Raw genomic sequence first — 15,127 nt, forward strand, 5'->3', positions numbered from 1 at the left:
ATGAAATTCATGTGATCGGGCATATAATGATAAGGTGAAAAACGCAAACATGAAAGACGGACAACGAGGAAGGCATTTCGTCTGATGCTCGTGTCACTGCGTCCCCAATTATAGCAACCTCGCAGGTGCAGCAATTGTTGAGCTCATCTATGTGTCAAAGAATTTGAGTGCGATTGAAGTTGCGGCATTCCTTTTGATTGAAGCATTGCTCTGCATCAGTATCTCGAACACCCGTGCACCAACGTGACAGCACACGGTGGGCGTCAGATTTTGTTGCCATTAATTAAAATAGGCAACACCAAATATAAAATGCACATTGGGATTACATGTTCCACAGTCTGCTCTATTGTATATTACTATGTGATGTCCAAAAAATAGATCTGAGGCATCAGCATATTGGAAATCTTAGATTCTTGATATAATTGAGTTAGATCAGACTCCGATTATTTTGGGGCTTCTTTTCACTATTGTCCTTCCTCAATGCCCCCGTCACAATATCCATCCATGCGTGAACCAATCTGCAGAGCGGAAGGGTGCCTCTCTTCGTCTCTCTCTCTCTCTCGTGCGTTAACCAATCTGCAAAGCTGAGGGGCGTCTCTCTCTCTCTCTCTCTCTCTCTCTCTTTGTCCGTTTTCTACTCAAGATTTGAAGTCCACAGACGACGCCGTCTTCTTCTTCTTCATCGTCTGCTTCCTGGGTTCGTCTGACGTCCACTTCCTCCTCGTGATCTAAATTATGCTCAATATTCTCCTCCACCCGCATTTATTGATCTCCCCCTTCTGCCAGCTCCCATTCGAGGCAGGCTTCTTCTTCTTCTTCCTCGCTTTTCTTATACCCATTCTTTCTCCCATCTGAAGACAGGATGCGAGGGCTCCGATTCCGGAGGTGGGGAGAATAAGGGCGAGAAACTTCAGGGCTGTCTGGGATTGCGGCTGCGGCTTCATGGCGCCGCGGATCCGGTGGAGGTTGGCGGCCACGGGGTTCCTCTCTTGCTCACCCTCTGCGGTCTCCTTTCTCCTCAGCTCCCTCCTCGCCTCCGGCATCGTCGCCGTTGCGTTCTTCCTGTTCGTTGTCTCCTCCTCCCGCCGCCCCCCCGTATTGGCTGTCGACGGGTGCGGGCCGGACAGCGAGGGTTCCTGGTCCATCGGCGTGTACTATGGAAGCAGCCCCTTCTCGCTTTCCCCCATCGAATTGGTGGGTTCCGCGGATTCCGTCTTGTTAATGTGTATCCATGTCTGATTTGTGAAGTTAGCTCCTTTTTTCATCCTAATCGATGATTTATAATCTTTTATTGTGTTCTTCGAGAAAGCAGCACGGTAGCAACAAGTCCAACAATTCGGCGTGGCCGATTGCGAACCCTGTGCTAACATGTGCGTCGCCGTCGAATGCGGGGTATCCAACCAATTTCGTCGCTGATCCATTCCTCTATGTTCAGGTTGGCAACCCCTCTTCTCTCTCTTGCCATCGTCCTTATTCTTGTTTGGGAGAAAAAAGGTAGAGAGATTTGGATTGTGGACGTATTAGTTGTCAAGTTGAATCCTCTACTTCTGATCACAAGATCTGAACTGCTAAATTTCGATATTGTCTTTAGCATGAGATACGACATGAATATTTTGAAGTAGGAGGCAAGGATCCCATTGATGTATTTAAGTTGGCACAGAACAATGCCCCTTTCAATTTATAATTTTGTTGGATAATTATTTGCTTTGGTTATATTTAAGTTAGGATCCACAAGTGACCTCGATGGACCAACCTCAAAAGTGATGTTAAATGATTTATGTGTGGACCATTCTCAGATGTCTCATCCAATGTTCTAAGTGAAGGTTCTTTGGACTTTTAGTGCTGTAACTATTTGAATATCGCATTGCAACCATAATATTCACATTAATGTCTCGCATCTTGTTGGTTGCATTTTATCTGCTGAAAATAGTAACTTGCAGCATGCAATATGTAGCATGATATAAGGGCATCTTTTTCTTTACATGAATAATCATATCTAACTTCGTTATGTTAAATTCTTTTCCTTCTACCCCCACCTGTGATATAAAGCTCACAGATATGTTGATGTTAATGACACATTTAAAGACATAATTTATGGGCTACACTTAAAACATAACCTACTCTCTGAGTGATCCCTTGATCTGAGGGTTAGCACGGAGAAGCAACTCCAATAACAGATACTTGATCATGCATTATGTGAAAATGCTGATAACTGATTGACTTGTCCTGGCATCCACAATGGGTCAAGATTCTAACCTGACTTCAAGTGCTTCAATCTGATTTGAAATTGTTTTGAAAAAAATAATGCATTTCTGGGATTTCTTTGCTGAGAGAGAAATTCGAATCAGACTTGAATTTGGATTATATATTTTGGAACATAGAGAGGTATTTTAACAATTTGTGACATATCCAAGATGACTAAAACTGGGCTGCTGACCTGGTACATTGAGTAAATCTTTTCTAGCCCATGCTGCTGATAATTTGTGGATGGCTTATCGCAAGCTCATATGCAATTCTTTGATATATCTTTATTAATGAGCACCCCAGGTGTAATTATGGAGATGGCTTATTCATATAGATGGTGACTTTGGTATTCTGTTTATGTTTGCTCGGATTGAAGGGCATGTCCTGTCCATTTCCTTGCTGCCCTATTGTTCTTATTATGTGTTCAGAGTAGAAAAAACTCTTACTCTTTTCAAAAGCAAAAACTCTTACTGTTATATCATGCTGTCAGCTGCATAAGCTCATGGAAGCTGTTGTGCCTCTTAATGTTGCTTTCATGTGAGACGAATTTAGACTTCTAAGGAGTTCATGATTTTTGTGTTTACGGTTTGTTGTTGAGTGTGTTACTTATTCCCTGGAGTGCTTTGATTTGCATTATGTTATGATTTCAAGCTCTGGTAAAATGGGTTATAAATGATCCTTTCTGGCCTGACTTTGTACATATATGCTTTTAGGTTGTCATGAATTTATTTCATGTTCTAACCATGATTTTTCAGTGTTGCATGAATACATTTATATTTGATGCTGTTCATTTTGTTCAGGATTCCATTTTGTACTTGTTCTTTGAGTCAAAAAGTACCACTATGATGAAAGGTAATATAGGTGTGGCAAGAAGCTTTGACCAAGGTGGCACATGGGAATTTCTGGGCATTGCTTTACGGGAGGACTGGCATTTGTCTTACCCATTTGTTTTCAGCTACCAGAACCAGGTATCCAAAACAAGTTGAGATTTGTAGCTTTCCACAGAATAAATAAGATTAATGCTCTCAGAATCAGGATCTAGTCTCAAAGGAATCATGGAATCTAAGATTTGTTTATATATATTTTTTATGCTTTAATATTTCTAACATTTGTGAATATACTGGAACAACATGAGTTAGTTCAAAATTGTATGAATGGATAATAGGAAAGAATTATGTCTAAAAATTGTAAATGTAACACGGTTATTGGTTCTATGAGAATAAACTCGGTGCAACTTTCCCAAATCTTCCATAACATGCTCACAATTCTTTATTTTAATTAAGCTCTTTTAAATGATTCAATACATCATCATTTTTGGTCAAAATTTGGGAACTGTTATCAAATCCAAATATAATAAAAAAAGTATCTAACTTTTACCTTTAAAAAGCAGTAAATTTTGATAATCTATTCTAAAAGGTTGCGTGACATCCTAATTTTCTTTTGGAAATCTGATAAACTTTTTCTTTTACGAACAACTCATTCTAAAACATGGAAAATATTTTTATGTATTATAGAACACAATTGGTTGGTATAAGAATAAGATTGTCAACTTGAATCTTGTCATGTTAGGTATCAACGTATGAAATTATTTGTTACAATTATGGTCTTATTTATCCTGATGATAAAATTTGGATCTTCGAACCATCAGATCCTGACAACAATAATTAAGATATTAGTTGCACACAGGAATGTTCTATACTTATCCATATAACAATGCTAATGTATCTGACATTCAATCTGAAGTTCCTTTCAGATCTATATGATGCCTGAGGGGAACAGAAAAGGAGATCTTCGACTTTATCGAGCGGTAAACTTTCCACTTAAATGGACACTGGAGAAGGTCCTCATAAGGAAACCTCTAATAGATGCCTCATTAATCCAGTATGAAGGATACTATTGGCTCTTTGCTTCAGATTTTACTCGATTTGGCATTGAGAGGAATGCGGAGCTTGAGGTGTGGTACAGCACCTCACCACTTGGCCCCTGGAAGCAACATCCGAGGAATCCTATATACCGAGCCGACAAAAGTTTGGGAGCTCGAAATGGGGGAAGACCCTTTATATATGAAGGTTCTTTGTATCGCTTGGGTCAGGACTGTGGCCAGACATATGGCCGAAAAGTCCGAGTTTACAAAGTTGAAAAACTAAGCAAAGAGGAATTCAAGGAGGTCCCTGTCGAGCTGGGGATTGAAGAACCAAAGAAAGATCGAAATGCCTGGAATGGCATCAGATACCACCACTTAGATATGCAGCAGCTCCCATCAGGTAACTGGATTGCAGTTATGGATGGGGACCGAGTCCCTTCGGGTGATTCCACAATGCGGTTTCTTCTGGGCTGCACATTTACCCTGCTGCTCATTTTACTGATTATGTTCATAGGCTTCTTAGTTGGTGCAGTAAACTGTAATTTTCCTCCAAACTGTTGCATGACATCTAGTAGGAGAAATGAAACATCTTGGCTCAGGAATCATCCGTATATAAACTTGAGAGCCCGGAGATACATTTCCGGCATGAGCAGATATGGATCTTCCATCAGAGAAAGAATAAATCTTAAAACATGCTCTGGTAAGCTCATTCTGAGCTTCCTTGCTCTTGTGGGCATAGCTTTTGTGTGCATGTCTGTGCATTTTCTATTGGGAGGCAATGGTGCTGAAGAGGCCTACATCTTTGGAGGTCAATACTCTCAATTTACAATGGTTACAATGACTTATGAAGCCCGGCTTTGGAACTTGAAGCTTTATGTCAAACACTATTCCCGATGTGAATCTGTAAGAGAAATACTAGTTGTTTGGAATAAAGGAAACCCTCCAAAAGTGGATGAGTTTGATTCTGCTGTGCCTGTGAGGATACGGGTGGAAGAGCATAATTCTCTCAACAACAGGTTCAAGGTGGACCCTCTGATTAAGACCAGAGCAGTTCTTGAACTGGATGATGATATAATGATGACATGCAATGATGTAGAGAAAGGGTTTAGGGTCTGGAGGGAGAACCCCGAAAGACTTGTCGGCTTCTATCCACGACTGCTGGATGGCAGCCCTCCGCAATATAGAAATGAGAGATATGCTCGGGGGAAAAACGGTTACAATGCAATACTGACTGGTGCTGCTTTTATGGACAGTGAATATGCTTTCAACAAATATTGGAGCGAGCAAGCGAGAGAAGGAAGAACCTTTGTCGACCGGTCTTTCAATTGTGAAGACTTGCTGATGAACTTTTTATATGCAAACGCAAGTTTGGGGAGGACAGTGGAATATGTTCATCCTGCCTGGGCTATTGATACCTCTAAGCTGTCTACTGCTGCAATTAGTCGTAACACCCAGGTGCACTACAACATCAGAACAAGCTGCTTGTCCAAATTCTCAGCTTTGTATGGTCCTCTACCCTTGAAATGGGAGTTTGCTAGTAGGCCAGATGGTTGGGATAGATAGACAGTGGTGTTGAAGGGGAACAGAAGCATACATCCTTGAATCTGTAATGATGTTTTTGATAATAGCCCATGGCTAGAATTATGGGAAGTTTTTCTATCATGTTCTGGAAGCAAGATTTTGTTATTCAGACCAACCGTCGTGTACCATTGCTTGAGATGAGCAACTAATACCTGACCGAGGATGGCCTTGCCAGGACTAACTAAACCAAGCTAGGCCTGTGAAATAGCATTTTGCAAACAGATGTTAAGTTCTTCAGTGGAGTGATCTTGTTTTGGCTAGCAGTGTTTGTATTATGGATTAGTTGTAGAAAACTGTAATCCATTGAAGCATTTGCTTGCAATTTATCAGTGATTATCTCATTCCTTTCCTGTGATATTAGTTAGCTCTAAGATGCTTTTGCTTTGTTCCGATAGTTTGTTTCTTTGCTGTAATCCGTTGTGTTATTTGTTTTTGCTTCATTATTTTCATAATAGAAAAAAGATGGTATACTGTTTGCAGAGTATGCATTGGATTTCTCATCGTGTCTACTCCATGATCTGCATGCCTCCAAGTCAATCTTATCATCCATTGCTTGAACTATTCGTTGGGGTAAGTGGTAATCACAGTGATCATCCTAAATTTTGGTTCCTCCTGTGGCGGTCCATATTTCTCCTGTCAAAAGAAAGCAATCTACAGAGTAGCTGTGTTTTGTATCAATTGATCCGTGAGCTCCACAGCCAAGTAAGAACTCATATAAGCTCTTCAAAGAATAGCTCTTCTTTGCCGATCTAAGTAACGAAAGGTTCGGAAGGGAGCAAAAAGAACGCAGCTTCAATTCATGAAGAAAGCAACATCTGAGTCAAAAGCTGCAGCAACATGCATCATATCGGACACGAAGTCTGCACAAATGAGTGCAACCTATTAAGATGGTGGCACCAGAAGACCATCTGAGGCGCCGAATGCTGGTGTTCAATTAAGATAGTAAGGAGATTAAGGGGAGTGCGATCGCTACGAGATCTAAAGGAGGAGAAGAAAACAAAAATGCCTCGATGACCAGCTTAATTACAGCGTCTACATATGGATCATCACCGATGTCGAGAAACTATCTAGTGTATTGCGACGGCGACGACGACAACGCCACCAACGAGGAATAAAAAGAATCATAGAGCCGAATAACTGCAGTTCGTCAGGGTAAACAAAGAGGCAGCACCTTTCGGATCACGCTGCTGCACATGTTCCAGTGGATTCGAGTTATCTTTTCGATCCAGCTGTGTGCTGCAACATCAAAACAAGAGTTTCCTTGTCAGAATCCGTGTCAGCTTAGCAACAGAAGGGAAATTATTCTATGAACTGTTCTTTTATTAGCTTATTAGGGTTCATATCTACGTGAAGAATGTCCCATTAAACAATCAAAGTTTGTAGAAACATGAATTTGCTGCTGTAGGATAAGAAAAACAAAATGGTAATGCCACACTGCTACTTTGATTGAATGTAATTAATTAATAATAATGATGATGATCATGTTAATAATTAATCGAGTCTGAGCCCAAAAAAAAAATCAAACATTTGATTATAAAAAATTTGTATTGAAACATTCAGTGATATATTTCTTATTCGAGTTCACGAATGAACATCATCATGTATCTCATTTAATATAATAATTTTTTTTAAAAGTTTGATTACAAAAAGATAAATTTCAAGATCGACCGTAAACAAAATGAGAATTGAATTCTTCTAAATTTTGATGTTTGTAATCAGATGAACAAAAATATTTAAATTAATACTTATTTTCGTGATGTTCTTATTTGAATCAGATACTCAGAACAACTTAATTGAACTCAAAATTACCATGATTTAGATTTTATGACCACATCTGATCTCGTTTTTCCACACATGGATAATGCACATAAAAAAGAAATCTTAAATCAATAGTTGATCGACGTTTGATCCTATTAGGATCGAGTCGGCACTAAGAAGGGTGGTGAATTAGTGCAGCGATAAAAATCACGTCGGCTTTGAAAATTTTTTCGTTCGACGAAAATCGACATCTGAAATACTTAACTTGAAAACATGCAAATCTTTTCAGTTTGCAATAAAGGTAAATAGCAATAAGTAAATACAAATCATATTTTTATAGTGGTCCGGTCGTCGTGACTTACATCCACTCCGCCGATTCCTCTTCTATCGAGGTCACCGGCATCCACTAACGATCTTCTTTTAATGGGTGAAAATCAACTACCCTTTTACACCCCTCTTCTCCTTTTCACATGTTTAAGAGACAACCTTTTACATGTACTCACTCCTCCCTAAATAGAATTCTAAACTTTAGGACTAGAGGAGGGGATTTCTCAAGTGATTGCTATAGCATTTTCTCACTTTTAAGTTCTCTGTACTTGTGTGTGTTAACAAGGGATGAGAGGGGTATTTATAGGTCTTAAGTGGATTCAAACTTGGAGCCTAAAAGTATCTCATCTCTGGTTTTTGGGGTACTAGCGGTACCACCGCTTGTGTTGGGTGATACCATCGCCTATAGTACCGACACTAGGCGGTACCATCGCCTAACACTCTGTCATTGGGCGATACCACCGCTTAGGAGATTGTATCTGGGCGGTACCACTACTTGACATAATCTCGAAGACTATGCCACCGATAATTCCACCTGCTAGGTCACTGATTGGGCCTTTCACTTGGCCTAACATAACCCAAACTTGGGCCAAATTGGCCCCTAATTGAGTTGGCCCAATTCCAACCCAATTACGCCTAAAACCTACTTCGATCTAGACAATTATTACAAAGCTAAATCAAATGTTATCCGGCATGTCATTGGTTCATCGATGCCTCGTCTGATTCTTCGGCATATTATCTTCTCTTACAGCCTATTACCCAATCGACTAGTTGACCTTCGCAACTTTGATTTCCTTAGCATAATTTTCGCTCTTCTTAGTCCGATGGCCAATCCCATGGCCCGAACTCTTTTACCGATACGTCGACCGATCCTTCGACTCGACGTCCAATCTTCTAACATGTTTCACTCTAGCCCAATATGATTCTTCCTACTTTAATTGTCTTTCCTGATCGAAGCTAGTCCTACGTCACTTAAAATACAGATTAGATCACAAATACATCAATTGATTTCATCATCAAAATATAAGATTCAATAATCTCCCCCTTTTTGATGATGACAATCAATTGATGACGGAGTTAACTTTAACTCCCCCTATCAATATGTCATATTGATAGAACCTTGAATTTAAATTGAATTCAAGTCAAAGAAAATTTAATCATAAATATTTGCAACACATTATATGCATATCAGTGCATGCATCATTATCATAAGTTTTGCATGCATCATCTTAAATATTTCAAATCATCATAGTATCAAAGTATATTACATCTTACCATGTATGATTCTCATATCATCATATCTTCTACCTCTTTGTCATCAATAAAAAGGAGAAGTACAATTATCAAATTTTAGAGATATGAAAGCTTACAATATACAAGCTAGCAACTATTAAATCTCATATTTTGATGATGAAACCAATTGATAGTGTTTATGATTTGATTTACGTTTTGAGAGTGACGCAGAATGCTTTGATCAGGGAGAGACAATTAAAGCAGAAAGAATCATGTTGGGCCGAAGAAAAACATGTCAGAAGATTGGACGTCGAGCCGAAGGATCAGTCGACGTATCGACAGAAAGCTTCGAGCAATGAGTTCGGGGATTAGGCCAAGAAGAGTGGATATTGTGCTAAGAAAATCGGAGTTGCGGCAGTTAATTGGCCGATTGGGTAATAGGCCACAAGAGAGGATGATGCGCCGAACAATCGGATGAGGCATCGATGAACCAATGACGTGCCAGAAAATATCTGATTAGCTTAGTATTAATTGTCTAGATTGAAGTAGATTTTATTTATATAGGATTAACTACGATAGTGATTAAGGCATAAAGCAAAATTAAGTCCCGGAGTCAAGAACAAGATTTCGTTGGGAGTTCGAGAGTTTGTCGGAAGTACAACCGAAATTGACCGAGAAGTCTACGAGTTTGCCAAAGAAGTTCATCGAAACTCGCCAATAAGATCATCATGAAGTCTAGGAGCTTGCCGAGTGTTCGTTAGAACATTACCGAGTGATCATCGGAAGTTCGCCGGAAGATCGCCGGAAGCTCGTTGGAAGAAACCTAGACTTATGGACTTGTTTAGCTTAGTAAATATCTTAGAATTCGTAGTTAGCACATAATTAGGATTGAAATTGGGCTAACCCAATTAAAGGCTAGTTGGGCTCATGTATGGACTGTGTTGGGCCAAGTGAAAGACCCAAACAATGACCCAATAGGTGGCATCGTCGTAGCATAGTCTTGAGACTATGTCAGGTGGTAGTACCGCCCAGACACAAGCTCCCAGGTGGTGGTACCGCTAGACTGGGCGATGGTACCACCTAGTGTTAGTGCTGCAAGGGGTGGTACTGCCCAACACAGGCGGTGGTACCACTAGGACATGGGAAACCCGGGATGAGACATTTTTAGGCTCCAAGTTTGAATCAACTTGAGGCCTATAAATACCCCTCTCATCCCTGGTTAACATACACAAGCACATAAAGCTTAAAAGTGGGAAAACTCATATGAGAGTTTTCTTGCTTTCATTGAATCTCGGTTTATAGAATATAGTTGAATTTGGATTTCAAAAATCTTCTACTCCAATGAACGAATGGAATGATTTGGAGAAGAAAAATTTTTCTTTAAATGCTAGAGCTATGAATGCTCTATTTTATGCTTTGAGTAAAAATAAGTTAAATCATATTTCTTTATGTAAATCTACATATGAGATTTGGCACACACTAAAAGTAACTCATGAAGGTACAAATAGAGTAAAAGAGTCTAGAATAAATCTTTTAATGCATAATTTTGAATTATTTCGATTGGAACCAAGTGAGACTATTGGAGACATGTACACCCATTTTATGGATGTCATCAATAGTCTAAAAGCTCTTGGTAAAAGTTTTTCGAATCTTGAACTTGTTAATAAAGTTTTACGATCACTTTCTAAAAATTGGGATTCGAAAATAACGGCAATACAAGAATCAAAGAACTTGAACCATTTTCTAATTGAAGAACTTATTAGGTTTTTAATGACTTATGAAATGAGTTTTATGACATATGTTGAATATGATGAACTTGAGAATAACCTTCCAAAGAACAAGAAGGATTTGACACTTAGAACATATGAAGACTACTCGAGCGAAAGCTCAAGTGATGATGAACTTGAACTTCTCACTATAGAACTTAAAAAGTTCATTAAACAATAATTAAAAAATAAAAATAAACTTAAAATGAAGTTTCAAAAGAAGAAGAGATCACTTAAAGTAACTTGGGATGAAATGAGTTTATCCGAAGATGACGAGGAGCAAACCGATCAAGGCGAAACGATGAACTTCGCCTTAACAACTCTCGACGATGAGGTAAATGACTCACCTGAAACCTTCTTAATTTATTTTGAAATTACTTGATGCATTTCATATGTTATTTTTAAATTAGTATATAAAATATAAAAATAAATAAATAAATAAAAGGGGATCATACTTTTCTTTTTCTAGCTAATTTTGAAAATGATAATGAAAATTACATGTTTTATGATAAAGGAACAAAATGTTAGATTTAAATCTAATGATTAATCCTATGTATGTTTAAAAAAAAAAATGTGTATCTAAATTAATGATTTCCGATTGTGATTAAAAATGCTTCATGTTTAACGAAATCATGCTTGATGATTTAACGATGCATAATAATGAAATAAAAATATTAAATGTTTTGATACCATGATTGATGATTTTATTCTATACATGATGATTTTTGTGATTCATGGCTTATTGATCTTTGTCATAATGAAAGTTGCTTTTTCGGTTATAAACAAGATGGATGGTTTTTATGACGAAATTTATTTTTTGATCCTAAACGTTGATGCATGTTTTTATTTGGCATAAAAAGACAAATGCATACTTGTATGAAACCAACAACTTAAAATGAAACATCTATATCTTATTGATTTTTCGATAAAAGATTAATGAATTCATGTATATTATGCTTTTGCGAATCTCATAGATTATGAAAATGATTTGAATTTAATGGGTTTTATCGAAATCATGATCTTGATTTCTCGAGATTTATAACTTAAAATTGTTTATAAATCAAGATATCTTATTTGATCTCTTTTTTGCCATTTACTAAAGAGGAAAATAATCTAATTCATGATCTTGATTTCTCGATATTTGATACTTGAGATTTTTCTGTGAATCAAGATATTGTATTTGATCTCCTATACTTCTTCTTGTCATTCACTAAAGAAGAAAACTTTGTAGATGAATCATGAATTTTTTGGAATTATAACTAATCTTTTTTCAATTGAGACATTATGCATGAATCAAGTTCTCATGTGAATCTATTTACGTTGCCTTCATTGAATTTTTTGAAAAGTGATTTTGATGATTTGAATTTGAATGAAAAATTTTCAACCAAATTATGAACTTTCTTTTTGATTTCTCTATTGAGCTATCTTTTATGAGAATCAAAAAATTTTTATCTTCAATTATTTCTTCTTATCATTTACTAAAGAAGAGACTTATGCAAACAAACTATGACCTTGATAATGGTTTGTAATGGTTTGAAATTATGCATGTTATATGTTGAAGATTTGAAACCATGTTTTGATATCATGCATACCCAAGAAATATTGATTTGACAAATTGAATAAGTTGAAAATGAATAATGATTTTTCTCTTGATTATAACTTGTGATATTTTTTTTATGAATCATCATCTTGATTTCTCGATATTTGATACCATCATGATGTGAAATATTTATGATTTGGAATGATGCATGCAATATTTATGATTTTATTATGATGATGTATATGATGTATTGCATGCGATGTGAATCATGATTAAAATTGCCTTAATTTGAACTCAAGGTTTATCTCAATTATAGCATTTTGAAATAAGAATGACACTTTATCCTTGTCATGATTTGAAGGTTGTAGTAAAGGAAAATGAATTGCATTATTGTATTGTTATTCCCCTCTTTTTGCCAATGATTAAGGGGGAGAAATAATTGCTAGCATGCACATCATGAAAAGAGGCAAACTTGCTAGCTTGCTCATATCAAAAGAGAAGCAAGAAGTGCTATCTTGCAATTCTCAAGAGAAGCAATGTTTGCTAAGTTACACATTTCAAGAAGATACAAAAATAGTCTATCTTGCACATCTTAAAAGATGTAAAATTTTGCTAACTTTCATATGTGTAAAATTGCTAACTTGCATATTCTAAAATGATATAAATTCACTAGCTTACATGATAATAAACTTGAGATTATGTCTATAATGCAATGATTTGAACTTGCATATCTCAAACATTTGATAGTTGCATTTCTCCTTTTTGTTGATGACAAAGGAGGAGAAGTATGATGATGTTATGCATAAGTTTATGATAACATGTTGCTTGGATTTTTGAATCAAAGAGTTCTATCAATATGGCATATTGATAGGGGGAGTTAAGGTTAACTCTATCATCAATTGGTTATCATCATCAAAGAGGGAGAGATTGTTAAATCTTGGATTTTGATGATGAAACCAATTGATAGTGTTTATGATTTGATTTGCATTTTGAGTGACGCAGGATACTTCGATCAAGGAGAGACAATTAAAGCAGGAAGAATCATGTTGGGCCGGAGAAAAACATGTCAGAAAATTGGACATCGAGCCGAAGGATCGGTCGACGTATCGACAGAAGGCTTCGGGCCATGAGTTCGGGCATCGGGCCAAGAAGAGTGGATATTGCACTAAGAAAATCGGAATTGCGGTCAACTGGTCGATTGGACAATAGACTGTAAGTAAGGACGATGCGTCGAACAATCGGACAAGGCATCGATGAACCAATGACGTGCCGGACAATATTTGATTAGCTTAGTATTAATTGTCTAGATCGAAGTAGATTTTATTTGTGCAAGATTAACTATGACAGCGATCAAGGCATAGAACAAAATGAAGTCCCGAAGTTAAGAACGAGATTTCGTTGGGAGTTCGAGAGTTCATCGGAAGTCCGGACATTCATCGAAAGTTCAGCCAAAACTAACCGAGAAGTCCAGGAGATTACCAAAGAAGCTCGTTAGAACTCACCAAAAGATCATCGTGAAGTCCAGGAGATTGCTAGGAGTCCGCTGGAACATTGCCGAGAGATCGTCGGAAGTTCGTCGGAAGATTGCCGGAAGAAGTCTAGACTTACGGACTTGTTTAGATTAGTAAATGTCTTAGAATTCGTAGTTATCACATAATTAGGATTGAAATTAAGCTAACTCAATTAAAGGCCAATTGGACCTAAGATTAAGCTATGTTGGGCCAAGTAAAAGGCCCAAATAGAGACCCAATAAGTGGTAACATCGTGGCACAATCTCCGAGACTGTGTCAGGCAGTGGTATCACCAGTCTGGGTGGTGGTACCACCTAGACATAGTCTCTAAGAGACTAGTAAGCGGTAGTACCACTAGATTGGGTGGTGGTACCACCCAGTGTTAGACTGTAAGTGGTGGTATCGCTCGTACCCTGAAATCTTAGAGATTTGAATTTTGAGCTCCAAATTTGAATCCATTTTGGGCCTATAAATACCTCACTCTTTCTTGTTTAGAATAGTAAGAATTGGGTAAAAAGGGGGAAAGAATCCTTGATGAAAAAGAGTTGAAAAAGTTTGAAAAGTGTTGAGTGTTCCCCTCCACCTCTTAGAGTTTAGAGTTCATTCTAAGAGAGCTGTGGAACTTGTAAAGGTTCTATCCTGAGCCTATCAGAAAGAGACTAAAGTTGTAAGAAGGTGGTTTGTCTTCGCCTATTGAAAGAAGACCGTTAGTGGATGCCGGTGGCCTTGACGGAAGAGGAATAAATAGAGTAGATGTAGGTCACAACGACCGAACCACTATAAAAGCTCTTGGTAAAAGTTTTTCGAACCTTGAACTTGTGAACAAAATTCTGTGATCTCTTTCTAAAAATTAGGGCTCTAAAGTAATGACCATTCAAGAGGCTAATGATTTAAACAATTTTCCTCTCGAAGAACTTATTGGGTCACTAATGACCTATAAGATAACTTGCAACACTCACGAAGAGCTTGAGAACTACCTTCTAAAGAAAAGGAAGGATTTGACACTTAGAACATTAGAAGACCACTCGAGCGAAAGCTCAAGTGATGATGAACTTAAACTTCTCACAATAAAGCTTAAAAAGTATTTAAAACAAGAATCAAAGAATAAAAATAAACTTAAAAAAATTTAACTATTTGCTATGAACGCAAGAAGAAGGAAGTACCTTGGGATGAATCGAGCTTATCCGATGACGATGAGCAAACCAATGAAGACGAAACGACGAACTTCGCTTTGATGACACTCGAAAATGAAGTAAACAACTCAAATGATGTATTTCATAAGTTGTTCTTTAATTAGTTTAGA

The 15,127-nt window shown here is 37.5% G+C and overlaps 1 protein-coding gene across 3 annotated transcripts; it reads left to right on the plus strand.

Moving 5' to 3' along the window:
• Positions 1–384: 384 nt before the first annotated feature.
• On the plus strand, positions 385–6,030 carry LOC135624490 (glucosamine inositolphosphorylceramide transferase 1-like). Of its 3 annotated transcripts, none has more exons than XM_065128156.1 (5): positions 385–697; positions 787–1,194; positions 1,313–1,435; positions 3,045–3,212; positions 3,998–6,030. In XM_065128156.1, the coding sequence occupies exons 2-5, from the start codon at positions 943–945 to the stop codon at positions 5,669–5,671; spliced, it is 2,217 nt and encodes a 738-aa protein (XP_064984228.1). In that variant the 5' UTR covers positions 385–697; positions 787–942; the 3' UTR covers positions 5,672–6,030. The 3 variants fall into 3 exon arrangements, with proteins under 3 accessions (XP_064984228.1, XP_064984239.1, XP_064984237.1); XM_065128167.1 differs by having other exon boundaries at positions 858–1,194; XM_065128165.1 differs by having other exon boundaries at positions 862–1,194.
• The last annotated feature ends 9,097 nt before the right edge of the window (positions 6,031–15,127 follow it).

Source organism: Musa acuminata, chromosome BXJ1-3 (genome assembly GCF_036884655.1).
Source record: "Musa acuminata AAA Group cultivar baxijiao chromosome BXJ1-3, Cavendish_Baxijiao_AAA, whole genome shotgun sequence".
Lineage (NCBI taxonomy): Eukaryota > Viridiplantae > Streptophyta > Magnoliopsida > Zingiberales > Musaceae > Musa > Musa acuminata.